The 20,816-nt window shown below is 33.6% G+C and overlaps 1 protein-coding gene across 2 annotated transcripts in view; it reads left to right on the forward strand.

Moving 5' to 3' along the window:
* The window catches only part of LOC148237475 (endoribonuclease rege-1-like), a 28,784-nt gene that overhangs the window by 5,982 nt on the left and 1,986 nt on the right, over positions 1 to 20,816 (forward strand). The window contains exons 1-2 of one of the 2 annotated variants that reach the window (XM_088205836.1): positions 15,571 to 16,084; positions 20,144 to 20,745. In XM_088205836.1, coding sequence (XP_088061962.1) covers positions 16,070 to 16,084; positions 20,144 to 20,745 — 617 coding nt within the window. In that variant the 5' untranslated portion in view covers positions 15,571 to 16,069. Of the gene's footprint in view, positions 1 to 15,570; positions 16,085 to 20,143; positions 20,746 to 20,816 lie in introns of those variants that run through there. The other variant, XM_088205837.1, reaches the window with a different exon arrangement.

The raw sequence follows: 20,816 nt of genomic DNA on the forward strand, positions 1-20,816 counted from the left end.
ATACTTATAAGACTAACTGACAAAACTCCCTAAATAACATCAGAATAATCAGGTGTGTTCCAATTTATCAGAAATGCATAAAAGTATCGCTTCACAGGCCGCCGTCGTCTTTCGGACAACGGAGAATATAATTATTAGATTATTTGCGTGTCGTATTATCGCAACGAATAACACGCGATATAGTTGTATTCATACAAAATAAACAAACGTGTAGTTCTACTTTTATTTTCTTCTTTAGTTATATTAAAAATATGTTTATTTTTTATCTATCACGTTTCATAATATATGATACAAAAATATTCTCTCTTATTAATATTACCTTAATAGCTTTTAAGCGTTTAATTTGAAAATAATTAATTTTGATAAGGAATTCTGAAAAAATGAACTGAAATCTCATAAAATCGATTAAATTTAATCATACACATTGCATGAAAACTGAAAGTGTCTCGTTACAGTCTAAAAATTTCAGCGTGCTCTCTAAAAAAATTATTAACTTTCAAAAACTATTCTATCGGATTTTTTTCTTGTTGGTTTCTACGTTCAGAGAAAACTACCGTTGAAAATAGCGTTGACGTTGTGTACTATTATTATATAACGCCTCAACCAACAGTTAAAGTAGGCCTTCTCTTCGTTTCAAGAGTCTCATTGTGCAAACGCAGACTGGTGGTGTTTTTTTTTTACATTTTCGCAATGTCGGGACGTTTGTGTAGGCGCGAGGTCGAAAAATAGTGCCATTAATAGTGTCCGAAGCGTGGGTGATTATTCAACGTGTCAAATAAAAGTAAATTCTGGTTGCATTCAGCAATTTACGACGTTAAATTCACGGTGGAAAGGCAATTCAAAGCAATTTCCGTAACTCAAACTTGAAGATAAAAAAGACACCCACCACCAATGTAGTTTGAATTATGCATTTGTAAAAGATATGCCAATGACTACTGGACAATGAGTCTTGCTACTATTTTTTATGGCTCTCAATCATAAATGTGAACTTCGATCATTAAACATAGCTGTGCTTCTGATAGACACAACTACTGTTATAAAATAAAATATATTGGAAGTAGGAGGAGAGTATTTATTTTTTGGCTGAAGTAAACCTACGAATATTGTCCATGATAAAAGCAGCATTTTCCAATTGAATTATTTTTTTACGTCAGGCTTTAAAAGATAACTTCTAAACTCTCACGGACGTTAATAATTATGCAGAAACCCTAATCTTAGCCTCAATTATTCGTAGTTTTCAACTATTCGAATATTGAATAAAAAATGGATGAAGTATTCGAATATATTTATTACATAATTTTATTTTCCATTATTACCGATATTAATTTATTTAGCCAATTAGTGCAAAAAATCAAATCTTTGCCTGTAAAATATTATTTATTTTAAAAATAATTATTTTAAATAATCATTTAATTTTTTTAATTTTATAAAATATGCATAACTGTTCAGTGAAGGCTTCAAAAGGAAAATGCTTAATTTATTATTTTACATACTGTCATTTTAGCTTTTTCATATCACCAGAATTAAGATCAGCCATTGAATTAATTTAGTAAAATTGATGGAACATTTTAAATACATAATTTTATGGAATTTATTAATATTATTACAATAGCTAATAATGTTTGGAACGAATTTGATATATAATACATAGAATATCGGCGTTTATTTTGTGCGGATTTGCATATAAATTAAATAACTAGAAATAATTTAAACGCAATCGAATTATTCCACTGAAAAAATAAAAAATTTGCGATATACATCTGTTTTTGAGATAAACGTTGAACGATAATAAAGCGTGGGCTTTTCTAATATTTTGTTTCGTTCAATGAACGAATTCTGCGAATTTCGGTCATAGTATCTACCGCCGATAAACATTCTATTCACAAACGTTTTTCGTAGGCGTAAAAGCATTTTATTTTAGAAGTAGCATCTCATTATCTTGTATTTCTAAACAAAATAAAGGCTTATATATGACCATCGATTTTAGAGCGGCAGTAGTCACTCTGATATATTGAGAGAAAAAACGACTACCTGTGTTGTTCAGGTATACAAATTTCATTCTAAGATTTTTATAAATTTCAATCGAGATATTATAAACGAATATTCGTATAGTTGAAAATCAAATATTCGATTGAGAACCCTGCACAAGAAACGTTGTTTTATAATAATACTATAGATTCGTTATTGTTGTGTTTATTGCAAACCAGTTGGAACGCAAAACGCCATCGTCGCTTCGCTGTAACGCATTGGGCTAGCGACTGTGATGTTACAGCTGTATTAAATACATATAAGAAAGTATTATATTAAAAACAGATATCTAAAACTCTAGGCACTAAGCAGAATTTGAAATGCCTTGTTATCAAAGATAACATATATGCTTGCTCTTTACCCCTTCACTTGCAACTGTTAATTATCTAGGCATAAGAGGTGTGTTACATAAGATGTTCATTCCTCCCATTCCAATGTTAATAACCTTCTGTATTTCACCAACATTGCGACAAAATCTCTCGATGTGAGAATACATGTAAACGTCGTACATACGGATTTTGAAGAGGCCTTCGATAAGATTTTTATTAAAAAAATATTCGTACCTCATTTGCTTGGATGATTTAACTCTGTTACTCTCTAGTTTGCAGCCGACTGTCAAAAGAATATTTTACCCCTTCGTGGATTCCTCAAAGTCCACCATGGGCCTTTTGCTCTTTACGTTGTTTATTACTATTCTCGAGGAATTCTAGTGTTGGGTTCCGGAACGTCTTCGATAATCATAATATTGTACATTGACATATTTAATGTCAGCTATGAGGAGCTGGAGCTGGTAGTTATGATTTTTTTCTTTCTTACTATGTTTTATTTTTTATCTTATTTGTATTATATTTTTGGCGTATTATTTTTTTGATCATAGTGACGCATTGGGGTAACCTGTTAGGTCACGATAGTCTTAATTTGATTTGACTGAAACGAGTACGCATCGTGATACGATGCAAAACATAATTTACGTCCTCGAGGGGTTCGCTATTTACAAAGTTTGAGAAGGCCCGCCGGCGCACTCGAGCTCTGTCTTGAGGCGGATGTGTAAATAAGGCCGAGATCCGGGCCTGCCTCGCCGATGGCCATCGTCGCTGTCTAAAAACTTACCTTTCTGACATTTTCGGCCTTCCGAAGCCAGAGGAGGACCATCGCCACTCTAGCGACCCGACTTTTGAGCAAAATATGACGATGATGCATCGTTATTTATAGCTGAATTTTTGGCTATGTGTGTACAGACGGACAAACGCACACACACAAACACATGGATTTGGATATCACCTGCGAAAAATAGAATCGCGTGCAGGATTTTGAATGGTGTTGAGCCTTGGATTTGTGGATCACGAAGTCGTCGCAGGTCGCTTTTGTTGCAAGTGACGAATTGGACAGGTGTATGTGTGTGTCGCGGTTTTTTCGGGTCCGATATCTAAGCTTAGATAACGCGTTGATGACGCGCTACGACCGCTTTCTACGCACGCTGGCTTTTCCGCAATCGATACGTGGCCGATCGCCAACCTTTTCTGCGAATTCGTCCTGCGATTAAAGAAGTAATTCGGAAGGATCCGGGTATCACTATTGTGCAGATATTTTAGACATACTATCCTCTATATGTTTATAATACTTTCTCGTCGAGTAGTTCGTTATGTTGTCCTTGAAAACATGCATTGATTTTGATAGTCCCCCAAACCTTGATTTGTAAAAAAAACATCCCCTTACAACTTACAATCCTATATTTACCATAGGTTATTATACATAAGTCTTAGGCGAGCGCTGTGCGCGAGATTATGAGAGCTTGACATGAAAAAACATGCCCTAGAGAGTAACGATTGCGTCCTTTATTTTTAACCGTTGCGGCCAGGACGTCAGCGCTCGAGAATGATCCATCCGACTTCTAAACGAGCATGCTAGACAATAATATAGAGCTGTAACAATTTATGTTACAATGGTGTACACTTATTGTATGTGTTCGCTACTTATTAATTACTATAAATATTACGCGCTCCGGTGATGTACACTCAGTGTACATTTATAAATGTATAAAAATCAGTATTATTTCGTAACAATTATTATTCTGATTTAATTGCTAAAAACGAGGATATTTTTTGTATAAATCCAGAAATTGTACTTGATTTTTATTTACAAAAAATATATTGAGAAATCAAGTTGAAAATCACTTCCGTGCGAAGTAAAAATCCGACTGCCAATACTCATACTTTTCATTGTAATAGTGAATTAGTATCCCATTTTTTGTCAGTATATTTATTTTTGTTACTTAATATATTGTAATTATAATGTTGTGTCACGGAGGAATACATAAAATATTAACATTTTATTTAACATATTTATAGATATATTCACATAATAAGATGACATGTACACTCGGTGTACATCACAGTAAAAGAAAGGTTAAGTGTGCGTGTGTGCGCGCGCGCGCGCGCGCGTGTGTGTGTGTGTGTGTGTGTGTGTGTGTGTGTGTGTGTGTGTGTGTGTGTGTGTGAAATGTTAAATCTATATATTTGTAAAGAGGAGGTCAGATTTGTAATAAATAATAAATCATGTTTAAATATAAAAAAATACTGTTTCCAGTACTTATGACGTAAATTCTGGACTTCCTAAATCCTAGTTTTTTTTGTTCATACCTAATTAACCCTCACTCTACCGTAACAAAAATATAGCGTTCTGTGCTCACACCCAGATTTAAACATGAAATTAGAGAAAAAACTTAATTTAATTATTGTTATTTATATTTTAAACTATAAAAACGCATTGTGACATTTTCCAGTGAAAATACATATATGATAAATACATTAATAACAACATTTACATTCGATTTTATTAGGTTAATTGTTGCAAACAGAATTGCAATAAACTTCAAACTCGAATATTTCGAGACGGATAGTGAATAGACGTTTGGTTGAAGCTAGATTTAAAACAAAAAGAATCGCCTTGAATGGGCAAAGCTCATTGACATTGAACCGTCGAAGATCGGAGAAGAGTGGCTTTCTCCGACGAATCCAAATTGAATCTGCTTGGAGCAGATGGTAGGGGACTGCGCCGTAGAAAAGCAAAAGATTTCATCCCTTATGCATTAATTGATTCATCGAGCACTCACCCTATGTGATGATCTTGGGGTGCATGACAGCTTATGGATTGGGCTCTGTAAATTTCGTCCAGGGCACCATGAATGCAAAAAAATATAAATTGGTTGTATAAAACGATTTTATTCCAACCCTTGAAGAATTTCCCAACTTACTGCTGAACCCATTTTGCAAGACGATTCTGCGTCATGCCATCGAGCTTGTTCTGTGAGTCCAATTATAGTTTTTACATTCAATCTCACTAAATTAATCCTCTATAGATTACACAATTCAAAAAGTTAATGGAATTACATCATTAACATGGCCAGAAAACAGCCCGACATAAATCCAAATGAAAATTTTTAGGCAATCATAAAACAACAATTAAGAAAAAAAGATCAAAAAATTTATCCGAGCTGAAAAAACATATCATAAGTGTGTGGGAAGAGAAGATCGATCTTAAAATAATTGAAAATCTGTATTTATCGATGCCAGGCAGAATACAAGAATTTACTAAAAATGAAATTACATCAAAATAATTTTGTTAAGATGCATTAAAAGTGTTTTATTTACAAGCTTATAATTTTTAAATGTTCCCTATATTGCTTTCTATGAAAAGAAACAAAAAAGATCGCGCGCGCGTGTTGAGTTGGAGGCTCGCCATTATGCACTTGCTAGGACGACGAAAAAAATACACCTTTCCCAGAATTACGCAATTATGCATTCCTAATTTTACAATACCCGTATTTTTTTTAAAGTATTAACGGAAAACGAAAGTTAACAATTATAATTATTTATTATATATTCATAAACGTGTAAAAAATGCATCAAAGTTGATAAAATAATCAAAATACGTATAAGAACCGCCATCTCAACTTTCAATTGGCCACAGCTGTACTTCTCATAATTCTCAATAAACTCAATTCGTTTCTGCCAGTAATTTCCATCAGTCAAAACGCTTCAGTCAAAACTTGATACAGCACTTCGCTTTCGACTTGGAATAAGCAGAGATACGCTGAGACACCCAATTCTGTGACGCAATACGTTGGGTGTTTTTTTACATAAATTTCCTATTTATAACTAAGATTTAATGAGTACAATATTCTTATATGAGAGTTTTTACAATTAAATTGCGATTATGTTCATGTATATTACAAAGGGTGAAAAACCATTTGCATATGTACATACATTCATACACAGTTTATTATTAATTTATATTTAAAAAACTGTTCAACAAGGATGTGAATATACAAAGAAATATTTTTTTATCCTTCTCAATTCATAAGTCATAGTTTTACACTCATTAACCTAGAACAGGTTTTCTACGTTTTGTTCATTATTTGGAATCCAACATCCACTGATTAAGGATTGTAAATATAATCACACGGATATTTTAAAATGTCGGTAGATGATTAATTTTATAGTTTTAACAACACAGCACGTTGACACTTTTATTATGATTAGTTTCTTTGTGTAGAAGTATTTTTTAAAACACTATTTATTCGTCATGTTTCACCTTTATCCGACGATACAAACAAACCGACAAAATTTAACCTTTTAAACGCCTTATGTTTAGTTTATATAATGTTTAAAATTCCATTCGATTTGTATATATTACCATTGCATACACGTGCAGTTTAGTTACATATTTTCCGCAATATGTAAAGCACACAAGGGTTGTCACAAATGTCGATAAACTGAATGCAAATTTTCAGTCAGATTTGCACGTATTGTCCACATTGGCTGACCTTCGCCAGATCTATATATGAAAGGTGTACACACATAGTAGACAACTAATATTTTTCGCAATATTTATAATGAGCATCACATTTCCGCAAGATATTTATATATGTATGTATACATTCACGCGTTCATTATAGTACAGAGGTCAAGATCCCGGATTTGCGTTCGAATCGAGTAACGTTCGGTCCGATCGAAATATATACATTTGTATAATATTGTATGCACAAACACAGATTTATTTATAATTATCACATTGGAACAACAAATGTTACAATAATTGTTACTACTATCTCGCGTATGAATATTCATATGGCAGATCGGATTTTCCCACTTGTTCTGATTATACTCTATTAAAAGCGAAACTAATGCTCCCTGGAATTTCCAGAATTATTCTACTGAAACTGTTATTTAATGATTGGCGTTTTATAGAGCAATAACAAGTTAGTAATGCGTATTGAAAGCTTACAAGTAATAATTTCGGAATAACTCCGTTAGAGAAACATAAAAATTGCTCCATCTGATTATAAAATACTGGCACAATTTGTCACTTTGACACGTGAAATGCAGTTTTCCTTGGATATACCGCATTTGTATCGCATTATTTCCCATTAAGCTGTCATTAACTAATAGTACTATACCATCTATAGATAAAACAATTGATTATATTAAAACAGGATTTGTGCATAAGAATTTTGAAAAAAATGGTTTGTCATGAAAATGTTTCTGCATCAAGTCTGATAGAATTCAACAAATGGATCAAAGCGCCAGTCTATGAATTTTTAAAAAAAGTTTTTATTCAGAACATGATGTCAGTTGCAGCACGTTCATTTAACTCAATTGACAAGAAGCAGTAATTTTTAAATTGATTTTTTTTTAATTCTATGTGGATCTATATCACAAAATTATATTTAAAGTTTATATTCCTATAATGCTGTTGAAGAATATGAATTCATCCTATGATGTGAGGGCAGCTGTGGCCAATTGAAAATTAACATGGCGGTTCTTATGCGTATTTTGAATATTTTATCAACTTTAATGAATTTTTCATACGTTTATGAATATATAATAGATAATTATAATAGTTAACTTTCGTTTTCCGTTAATACTGTAAAAAAAAATACGGGTATTGTAAAATTAGGAATGCATAATTGCGTGATTCTGGGAAAGAGCTATTTTTTCGTCGTCCCAACAAGTGCATAATGGCGAGCCTCCAACTCAACACGCGCGCGCGACCTTTTTTGTTTTCCTTCATAGAAAGCAATATAGAGGACATTTAAAAATTAGAAGCTTGTAAATAAAACACTTTTATAGCATCTTAACAAAACTATTTTGATGTAATTTCATTTTTAATAAATTCTTGTATTCTACCTGGCATCGATAAATACAGATTTTCAATTATTTTAAGATCGATCTTCTCTTCCCACACTTCCATATGTTTTTTTTCAGTTCGGCTAATTTTTTTAAACGTTTTTTTCTTAATTGTTGTTTTATGATTGCCTATAAATTTTCAATTGTACAGTTCGGGTCTGTTTCCTGCAAAATGGGTTCAGCAGTATGATGGGAATAAAAGCGTTGTATACAACCAATTTATATTTTTTTGCATTCATGGTGCCCTGGACGAAATTTACAGAGCCCAATCCATAAGCTGTCATGCACCTCAAAATCATCATCACATAGGGTGAGTGCTTGATGAATCGATTAATGCATAAGGGGTGAAATCTTACGCTTTTTCTACGGCGCACAGTTGTTTACCATCTGCTCCGAACAGATTAAATTTGGATTTGTTGGAAAAAGCCACTCTTCTCCAATCTTTAACGATCCAATGGCGATGAGCTTTTATTCAAGGCGATTCTTTTTCATTTTCTCAGTAAATAGTATTTTTTGCTGGGTTTCGCGCTTTAAATCCAGCTTTGTATTTCAGCAGCCGTTTTGAATCGATATTTTTTTACGATATCCTTTATTCTGCGGTACGTCATACGCTTCCGACCACCCCCTTGAACCCAATCTAGAATTTCTGTTTCGCGATATTTTTTAATAAATTTTCAAATAGCAGAACCACTAAACCCCCTTTTTACGCTATCTCTGGAATTGAAACACTTTCTTCGAGATATGCTATTATTTTAGATTTTTCCGTGATCGACATTTGTTCAGATCTCTCCATGATTTTGGGTTTTTCTTTACATAACTAAGGATGCTTTACAAGTTAAAATGCATTGTAAATTATTAGCACAGATGCACTTGATCATAAAAAAAATGTAACAAGTTTTAAGGAATGAATACATTTTAAAAACGTATTTTTTATCTCAAAGGAAATAAAGTCATATTATGATTATTCATTGTCATCCTTCTCGTATATCCGCCTTTCTGATTTTACTTTCAAATCTAACCGCTCGATGGCCTATATGTGCAACGCTATAGACAACAATTCCATGATAGCATCGAAATATATTGATTATAGTTGGTTTTTTTTATCATAATGATAATATACAGATATCAGATTACTAATTAGTACAGTTTTTAATAATTTGTTTAGAAGCTCTAGTAATAAAATAAATATATTGCAGTACTTAAGCTTTGTTTTATGGATGGAATGCGATCAATTTGAAAGTATGAATTAATTTGATATTGTCGTTGTGCTGATTTGGACAGTCATTTGGACAGATTTTTATGAATATTTATAAAGATCTAAAATAAAGTTTTTAATGTCTTTACTCATTTTATTTATAGACAATTTTAATTACAAAAGTCGCAGGAATAAAAAATAGCAGTTTATTCGGTAGCAAAACATCCCAATTGTATGTATGATAAAAGTTAGCTGAAACATGAAAAGAATCAAAAACTTGTTTTTTTGAGTTTTTTTAAATTAAAGTATGCGATTTTGTATTGGTTTTGCCTTGTGTTTTTGATAAATCTCTGATATAGTATAACCGCAGTGTTACCGATCGTTCACACTACGACGGTGACGGATCGATTTTACGACTAGTTTTATGCGCTCTCGCGACTAAATCGTCCCGATCTTGTACTAGTATTATTTTTTACGCCCTTAAAAATAAATTAAAAATATAAACAACATCTGCGAAAAATGTAATATGCTTGAATTTGTTATTTCACAGTCAGTTGTTCGTCTCTTCTATGGCACTAGAGATCTATAACTTAGAATCCATGAATAACCAAATACAAAAATATTCAGAAAAGGTTCTTGAGATACTTTATAGGGGATAATTGGTTATTATCCGTTTTTGTATTCTAGTGCCTTTTTTAAGAGCGTTGAAATATGATTTGCTGAGTACTTTTATTTACGCCGGAAATGCACACTGAACTTTTTATTGCCAGTTACGAGGAGCTGGTCCAGTTCGTATCATTGAGTTAAAATATTTTATGATTGTTTTTATTTCTATGCAATATTTTTTATTTATTTGTGTATTGTAATAATACTATGTATTGTGTTTTACCATCGTGACGCATTGGGGTAACCTGTTAAGTCATAATGGTCTTAACTTAATTTAAATAAATAAATTTACAATAAATAAAATGTTAATCATGATGTTTACAAAAATAAATATCTGGAAAATAATCGGTGAAAATATATACTATTTTTACATTTAAAAATAAACCAACACGTTCATGTCTTAATTCATATTTTAACATTTTCCCTGTCTTTTTCCAGTTTTTTTTTATATTAATATAGTTATATATAGTTATCTTACTATACGGCTCCTATGACGATATTTTATAGTTCCATAACTCTCGATGGAAATGAAGCTGCATTGACCAAATAAATCCAGACTAATAAATTGTGCAAATTTCATGACGCCAGAGCTCGCCGCACGAGAGTTTTTACTGCTTCAGCCAGCATATTATATTTAAGATCCATTGTGACAATATGATCAGATAGAAAGGTCTGTTTGTGCTTAAATTATGAAAATAAAAAGCTGCCAAATTTATGCAGTTTATTGCTTTTCTATATCGGCAATAGAGATTTTTTTCATCTATTATTGCCTGATGATTTAACCACGTTTTTTTTTAAATATACTGTTTTATAACATAATATAATGTTTTCGATTAGGTATAAAAAATGTTAGCTTGCGAAATACATGTACATGTTCCTTTTACATAATTGATAATACAATTTGTTATCAATACAGATTTTTAATTGTGCGACATTGGAACAAGATTTTATCAGAACGAATGTTCATTCAAGGAAGAGTTACTATTATTAAATGTGTGTCCATTTTTCTCGAATTCAAAGCTACGCTCCCGATTCTGACCATCACGACATTATGGGCAAGTGTGACCGACTTCGGCCCAAATACTCGTCGCCTAGGCCCGAGCCGAAACGAACCGGAACGCCGTTCCGGCCGCCGAAAAAGTGACCCAGATCGAAAAGCGGGGCGTTTGAAGTAGGCGTCGCGTCGCAGGTCGCGCGGCGGTGACGATGATGCTGCGGCCGGCGATCCCGGATGCGGTGCCGGATCGCCTTTTCCGGTGTCGCTTTAGAAATCTGCCGGCGCTAAGGAGGCTAGCCGGAAGCCTCGGTCTGTCGATGTGACCCCGCCTGTCTGTCTGTGCAGTGCGAGAGCCGTGCCGTAACCTCGGGCCTATACTTAAATTGGATCAGAGGAAACCCCCCATTACTCTCAATTGGGCCAATTGAACCTAGTCCGGATATGGAGTATATACACGTCAGCTCACACCCTACGAAAATGGTATAAATCGCTTGGATATAAAAAACACGAAAGTATTCAACGAAAATATTGATGTTAGTTTGGGAACTAATATGTCAACAGCGATTTTTATTTTTTTATACATGTCAGTCAAACATGTATCAAAATAAGACGATAAAGAAAAGTTGATAAATCCTACCACAGAACACCAGAATAATCCTAGATTTTCAATCAGAAGACACCGGTCATGGAACGATCAGAATAGTATCTACTAGAGCTTTCAATATTGGTGTTTATGTATGTTTTAAATTCAACACCACTATATATAAAGGTTGATCCAACTTTTATTGTAAAAAAACATATTTAAGGATATCTTCAGACTTTTTTTACTAATCGATCATTTGATGTATTTCACTAATTATGAAAAAGAATATCAATCAAATGACCGCCTCTTGACCTTTTTAATTTTCGATGACTTTTTCGCACATTTAGAGCGGTATCTCGACTATAACTTGGCGGATGTTGGTTTTTATGTGCTCCAACTTTTTGGGTTTGTCGGCATAGACACTACCTTACCGTAACCCCATAAAACAATTTAATCGCATGATCTTGGCGGCCAGTTGACGTCTTCAAAATCTGAAATAATCCGACCTGGGTACTTATCACACAAAACCAATGTTGCACCCGAAACCACATATCTTCCACATCAATATCTTCGATTTCGTGCCAAAATTAATCGGTTATCATGCGCCTATAGCGCTCACCGGTGACTGTTACAGTCCTACCTTAATCGTTTTCAAAAAAGTAAAGCCCAATGACGCCGCCTGTCCACAATGCGCACTAAACAGTCACTTTTTGGGCATGTAATAGTCTCTCGTGAATCATGTGAAGATTTTCCTCGCCCCCATTTCGGCAATTTTGCTTATTAACATACCCAGGAAGGTGGAAATGTGCCTCATCAGAGAAATAAAAATTAAAAATCAGCCTCAATTTGCGTAAATTATTTGCTGTCCATGGTCTCTGTGTTTCTGTTCTTGCATTATCTAAATTTTAATAACAGGTAGTATGCATATAAACACACTAACCATTGTTAACGGATTTACATAATCGTGAATGGTCCAAAAAATTTGATAAGATATGTATACAAAAACAAATAATCTGTTTTCGACCCGAATCATTTATATTGGACAAATGATCGAGGAATAGAAGGGGCGTTTGACTCCTCCCTTTACTCGATGGTACATAGTATATAAACAAGAACGCTGTCACAACTTCCGTCTTTATTTGAGCATAGAACTTGAGACTTGAAATATGTATACGAAGTAATTTAAAATTTAATCTTCGTGTCTTCAGATTTACTATTATTTTTCAGGTTCTACAATAAAATTATTAATTACTTTTTTGGGGCTTTCTGCGTTGCCCTCAATAATAGTTTTTTCCAATATACTCATCATCAAAATCATTGATTTGTTTTATGGATTATGCAAACATAGTAAAGATACATAGTACTTGCCCTAAATACGTTTGTATCTGAAACGATTGAAAATCGAAATGTCAACCTTTATTATTTATAAAAAAATCAACGAATTACGAATGTTAGATATATGTGTTGATTATTTAATCTGCAAAATACTTTCTACTGTTGTCTACAGATTAAATTTCTCTTCTGTAAAATTGGTGTTTTTTCATTAAATATAATTTCAATTGAATTCGGACATGTTTAATTGATGTAAAAAATATTTGGAAGAGAATCATTTGAAATTGTAATAATTGCGTATTTAATGCTTTTTACATATTTATTCTAGTATTTAAAAATGATTTTAATTTTTCCAATCTTAAAATTAAAAAAAAAAAAACGGTTTTATAAAATGAATTAGTTTTTCTGAAAGCTGGGTGTAAAATACCGAGGTAACTTAGTTATGATCCTATTTTATTGAATATTTGAAACGTACACTACTAAAATAAGTATTATTTTATAATAACATATATGTTTATAGCAAAAAAATACTGTTCCACTTGCAACACAGTATTTTATTGTATACTGATGGTGATTGCAATTGACATGTCACGCACTTATTAAAGGTTCTCACATAAACGGTTGAACGCGTTTAAAATGCGATTTTTTTATCTACTCTGATTTTTTACCATGTGAGCTATAGTTAATTTATGGATCATTGATTAAATGATCCATAAATAGTCTATGATGAAGAAAAAATGACACTTTTCGATGTAACTTTTTTACAGTGGTGTTTATTTAGATAATCTACACCTACAAGCAAGTTTATTAAAACAAAATCTGTGAATCAGTGACATTTATATTATTAATTATAAATTATTATTACAGATTACTATCAATTTGTATATGTCTAACGTATAAACAACCCGTGGCTTTCGAATTCAGCGCTTTACAGACTAGGGAAAAGGTCGGCAAAGTGCGGCTCCGGAGCCGCATGCGGCTCTTTGGCCCCTTAAGTGCGGCTCTGGCACAAATATCCACGAGCATTCGCGCAAGACGCGCCTGATTTAAAAAAACAAGGAAATATGGAGCTCTAAATTTGAACGACTTTGTGTTGATTTGGAAAATTATAATAAAGGTTTGCTAAATTAATAAATAGATCTGGCTCTCAATTTTTTTTTTATCGTTTTAATATACATATTTGGCTCTTTGGCTAATAAGTTTGCCGACCACTGGACTAGGGTATTACGGTCTCAATGTTTTTTTATAATGGGCAGAACTACTCCATTTTAAACTGCACGTTCTTTGCGATAAATAAAAACGTTTGTCTCAGATCACTCTTTGCGTGACATGCAATCCGAATATGATGTCCGTTACTTTATGTGTTAGCGAGCCAAAATCCCCAATTTACCGTGTTATTGGGGGGTCTACTGTAGTTATTTTTACATGAAGATATTGTTTAATGCATATTATTTATATATTTTTTATTAAATTGATTTGTTTGTCTACGAATGTATTTACTTTTTTATTTATACCCATATCATAAATGAATTAGGTATGCGAAGCAAATTATAAAATAAAATAAAGTCAGAATCGGTAAATTTTGAAACGCTACAGCTCTGGTTTGAACAGTAAATGTACGTTTCGCAACTGTCAAATTGAGTTTTATAGACATTTTAGAGCAGCATATAATTTATTATATTTTTGCTAGTAGAAATATGGATCTACTGGTGAAAATGTATTTGGACTTCACTAGTGAAAATATAACTTCACCCAAAAATACACATTCACTGTTACATCGCATGTAAATAAATAATGATATATATGTAAATGTATTTATTACTACGTATGGAAAAGTTGAAATCATATCATTTTACTAGCACCTGCCAGATAAATTATATTTTCACTGGTAAACATATATATCTTACGGTGAAAGTATATTAAGATATGATTTCACTTAAATGACATATTTAGATTTTCTTTCAGGGTTAACCCGAAAATTTCTGGGTTAGAATCTGGAACGTCATTTCAGAATTTTCCAGAGGAGGTGGGGAAATACAAGTTAGCCAGGTGGTGGTCGTTTTTTTTTAATATTTCGATTTAATTAAGGTTCATAGTATTCAATTAAATGACATGAAGTTTTTTGACTAAATTCAAGTAGGGAAATGCCCCCCCCCCTTCAATTACGTCACTGTGCCACAAAATCGTATCTGCGATTGCGTAAAAAAATCACAACAGATTTTTGGCTACACTCAACCAAGTATGTATTAATAATATTTATAGTTTCTTATATATTCAATAAAGTGCATATCGAACAGGATAATGGTTAACCTTCTCTCTACCGGATGTTTACATTTTAAGTTCTGCGCCAACTCCGTGTTGCTCGAATTATACGCACAAATAATAAAAACCCAGTTCCATTTCGACACATTGGAAACACGCAATCGATTGTTTTCCAAAGGCAGGGTTGTCAAAAGTTCTGTAAGATTTGTTTTATTATTATCATTCTACGATTGGCCATCTCTGGCAATCCCATCCCGGATGCGCCTCTTCTCCGTCTTTCGGGTCATCTCGCATCCGGATGTTCTTTTTGATTCGACTCAGTCGAGTATAGGCAGCAGCATTATCGTCGGTCCGCGGCGACGGGTCGCTTGCATATGCCATGGTTACGCCATTGATCAGGGCCTATCCGGGTCACGTGACCCATCAGCCGACTATCGTACAATTTCGAAGCGGACCACCTCGTTTATAATATAAATTATTGTGTTACGTGCTCGTCTCTCTCTCCACTCGTCTCTCTCGCGCTCGAGCCCCCACCATTCTCTTGGCTCATTCTCTTTTTCGAGAGAGTGAAAAAATATCGCATCCGTCATCGTCATCATTGTGCACCACTCGGCTGCTGGTGCCAGACGACCGGGCGTTACGAAATCGAAGTGGGGATTATCTTCGGCGTGTCGAGTTTGGGAGGAGGAGGAAGACCTTGTCGATGAGATTGAGAAAGCAGCGGCGAGCCGGACCTGCGCCACTCGGTTAAGGCCGACTCGAGAAAATCGAGAACGGATCTCTGTCTGTGTAGTGCACTCTTCGAACCTGATGCTCAGATGCCTGCCGCCCGCGTGAGTTTTCCTCGGATTCTGTCGATGAGCTCTAGAAAGTCTAGAACTCTGTATACCCGTGCCAGTTTCCTTCATGCTCTTGGTGAAAATTCTGCATTTTCTAATAAGTGATTTTCATGATACGATTGTGTTATTTGTTGAGCTCGACAAAGTCTATATATAATAGAATAGGTGTGCCTGTTTGTTACCCACGCGAGTTTTCATCAGATTCTTAAGGAAAATTATGCATTTTCTAATTGTGAAGTGATTATTGATTAGTGCTGGTTTGTGAGATTCGATTCTAGAACTTATGTTTAAAGCTGTGTGAGCTGTTATTCGTTTCTTGAGAAAATTCTTAGTACTTAAAAAATGGGCTTATATTTTTTCCATGGATTTTTTTAGATTTGAATCAATCACAAAACTTAATCAAACAAATTTTGCCCTCATACCTTTTTCAACTAAAAATGCTATTTTCTGTTTTTAATTGGCCGCGTACCGCAAAAATTTGGGTTGTTTTTCCTCATCAATCAGATATTCATATTCATTTGGCCGCGCAGGGTGTATTAATAATTTTCTTTATTTTTTTTTTTATAAATTATCTTTAATGGGTCGCTTAGTGCAAATATTTTTTTCTAACTTATGAAAATCATAAAAAAATTATACAGTGGTCGACAATCCACAATTATTATGATTCGTTCGTCTAAGGAACGAAAAACTATTTCACGCCAAAATATACAGTATTGTGCAATAGTCCCTGTATTATTTCGTAATTTGAGGGTTTAACTAAGAGTTTTTTCTCTATGCGTGGCTATATTTTTCGCATAGTGCCCTAGCACTTAGCGAATGGAACGTAGAAACAGTCATCTATATGTGTGCGAACAGGGGTACGATTGAACCCCAGATTTTTACCCTTACAAATACTATTTTTTTGATATGTTATCTTTTATTCAGGATTTTTTTTATTTCTAAAAACGATTTAAAGTAAATATATTTTTAAACTCCATGAACATCCTAAATTAGCATATTATTGTTGACCTCGCGTAATAGGATTAGGTCATTCTTCACTTATGTCAGTCAACACCTATCTTTGTTCGGTCATAATACAAAACCACTTCTGTCTTTCTAATAATTACAATCGGGGACGTCATTTGGGGGGGCAGGTAGGGGTTTTTTGTTTCCTCTTGAGTTTGACCAGAAAAATACTTGACTTTAATGAGTTTAATTCGTTCCGTGTCGGAACTCAAATCAAACTGTAAAGACGGGTCCCGCACATGTGCGCGATTTTCGATTTTCAAAGATGGATTTACGTATTATGAATCATTATTTCTATTGTTTAACTTTATTATTATTATATTATATAAAAACGTGTGAGTGAATGTTCTAAAAATTTTTTTTTTATGTTTTTTGAACAACTTTTGAAAAATACTTCATACATTAAGTGGTTAATCTGTTTCAAAGGAGAAAATTGAAATGGTAAATATGTATTATCTAAATAAATGATATTATTTATATGTTACGCAATACGTTTTTTGCTCGTATAATTAAAAATTTTAATATGAATCTTATTAAAAAAACGAATAGTGACTGGCCAAGTTTCCCCCCCCCCCCCTCCCTCTTGGAAAAATTAGAAATGGCGCTCCTAATTTTAAACTAGAAATTATTTTTTAAATATATAATTTCAGTGAAATCATATCTGAATATATTTTTACCAGTGAAAATATCATTTATCTGGCAGGTGCTAGTAAAATTATATAATTTCAACTTTGCCATATGTAGTAATATATACATTTACATATTTATCATTATTTATTTACATGCAATATATAAATATTACAGTGGATGTCTATGTAAATTAATGTGACAGTTGCGAAACGTTCATATGCTATTCAAAACCAAACCTAACCTAATTATAGCTTTAGAACTTTCATTCGGTCAAGTCCAAAATACAAACTAAGCTAACTCATCTCTCAGGACCAAATAAACTGTAGAAGTACAGACAGACGTCGCATCTCGCATATTGCTGTTTTAAAAATATGGTAGCTATCCTTACCGATATTATTTCAGACTTCTGATATGAGAGTATTGGTCAAAGCGTATTCAAACAGATTTTTGACGCTCGTTACCATTGCAACGGCGCTGACACGATTTTATTGCTTTTGCTGTGAATTTTTTACTTCTGAGAAGTAATATTTTTTTTGCGCTCTCCTATTGGTCAAAATTTGGTTTAGATGCGCCTCGTTCGATTCTCACCTATTGTAAGTCGTAATATTGTTATAAAAAGTCTCGATATGAACGCTAAATAACCAAGCGTTTCCACTGTGACGGCACGATTTTATTGCTTTTGACGTGTTCATTTAATGAAATACTATGAATCTTCATGAATATGAAAAATTATAATAAACGACCACTGACTGGCTAATTTTTGCCCCCCCCCCCTCCTTGGAAAATTCTAAAATTACGACCCTGATTACAATCGTAAAATTCAGTTGACCGCTTTATATTTTTTGGGATGTGAGATTTTCCACTTTATTTTTAGTACTAAAATAATCGATCAAAAACCATTACTACACATTTGTAACTTTTTATTACAAGGTTACATAAAATGGGGTAATAACATTCTAGCGCTTCGTCTAGGCTGTGTTAATGACAAAATTAAAATAATATGCAGATATTTGAAGTGTGAACCAAAAAAGAGTAAAGTAGTAAAAATAGTTTTAAAATGCATGTCTATCTTATCGATATTTTTCGGTCTTCCTTTGCGTCTTATTGCGGTTTATTTTGTGCTTTTTTTTGTTGTTTCTGAAGCATACTTGGTGATAAATAATCAACTGTTGCCTTACAATGGTTTTATCCTCCCTCATTTCGCGTGGATAAAAGACTATTAATCAAAAAAAATCATGAAATATATATAAGTAAGGATCCAAAAATTTTGAAACAAAAAAATAAATTGATCAAGCCTGAGTTAATTCGAAAATTTGTATTTTGTGAATTTTCATCTCTATTATCAGCAAATATCTCGAGATAATTACGAGTCTTTTTTTGTTGAAAATTTGTATGAACATTTTTAAATGTCTTACAACGGCTGCATTTTTTTATACCGTTGCATAAGAAAGGGTGGGTCCGTGCCAGATATTTTTGAGTCATTTTGAAGTGATTAAATAATGATTTTTTTTTATCTTAATTTCATTACATACTGAGTTGAATTTTATTGCATAAATCCTTTTAAAAATTTATTTATTTTCTGTCTTGAAATAGCTCGAAAATTTACCACTTAGAATGGCTTTTTAAGCAAAAAAATTATGGATGAATTCCTTTTTATAATAAAAATGTGACATGTTATAGTCAGATGTGTGTAATTCGACTTTCGCGTTGATAACAAAATCCTAACACCGCAATACAAAAAAGTTTCGTTCTTGTAACTGATAAGTTTTACGAAACATAGATTCTCGTCTCGATTAAACCTAGGGATTAAACAATAGTCGTAAGTTTTACTGTTTTTTTATTCATAGAGATCCGGCTTTTATTTTCACTTATGCGTTAAGTAACTATTTGATAAGATTAACGTTCTTAATAAAATTATTAATTTTCTGCGAAAAACTATTTATTGCTAACATTGTATTGGTATGTTGAACTCGTGCGAAATGCTCGCATTGCGGTTTTTAGAAATGTCAGCGTTTATAAATATATTTTTTATAGTGATTCACAAACCTTATCTCTTTTTTACCCTTCGTTATGTGGTGGTGACCTTTAGTCAAATGGATGTATGCTTCGATAATGCATAATCTAAATGTAACATGTTTTTTATATGATAATACGTGTCAATCTTCGGGTAATCATTTTTTTTATAAAAAAATAATTTTTACGTAATATTCATATATGGATGAAATTCTGGTTGTTATAACTGTAAAAATCTGTCGAAAATCTTATCATTCTACACAATCTTATGCGAAATTTTCTTTATGGCGAGTGAAAAAAAAGAGAAAGTATACTGTGCCACTGAGTGTATACAAAACTTTCTGGGCTAAATAGAAATGTTATATAATACTTTATAACCAAAGCTTGCTCTTTCTTTTGTTACAGAGTTATGTTGAATCTCCCGGCACTCCAGTCGCAATCGAAAAGTCAGATGCCACCATGGCTCTCGAAACTAACGAGGATTCTAGCTATGATTCAGATTTTGAAACAGACGAGACGTGCACGTCCCACACGGAAGTGTCGCGCACCGCCAGCAACAACACCACCCATCAGAACGTGTCGCGGTGCTCGTCCACGGGTCTGTCGACGCACCACGACGTGTCCAGAACCGTCAGCGACACCCTCGGCGCCGAGTTTGCCGAGTACGTCAACGCCGAGCAGACGCCGCGCTCACAGTCTCAGACCGAACTCGAGAAAATATCAAAATCCACCGACGACAAGTCGTATTCGGCCCGGGTGGAGTTCGGCCTGAAGCTGGGCTACTCCGAGAAGCTCGTGCAGGCCGCTTTGAACAAACTCGGTCCGGATCCGAGCCAGAACGAACTGCTCGGTGAACTCATCAAGCTCGGAGCGCAGATGCCCAGATCGGTCGAGTCTCCGTCGTTGAGTGTCGACGATGTCTCATCTTCTAGTCACCTAGCCGTTCAAGAAAATTCTACGGTTCAACTGAGGCCGATTGTGATAGACGGTAGCAACGTTGCTATGAGGTAAATGTCTATATTTGTATGATTTTATATTTTTATATAATATATGTGTATATTTAATCAAATATATTTAT

This window comes from Plectrocnemia conspersa, unplaced genomic scaffold (assembly GCF_051122295.1).
Source record: "Plectrocnemia conspersa isolate PC_06_02 unplaced genomic scaffold, ASM5112229v1 ptg000002l, whole genome shotgun sequence".
Classification (NCBI taxonomy): domain Eukaryota; kingdom Metazoa; phylum Arthropoda; class Insecta; order Trichoptera; family Polycentropodidae; genus Plectrocnemia; species Plectrocnemia conspersa.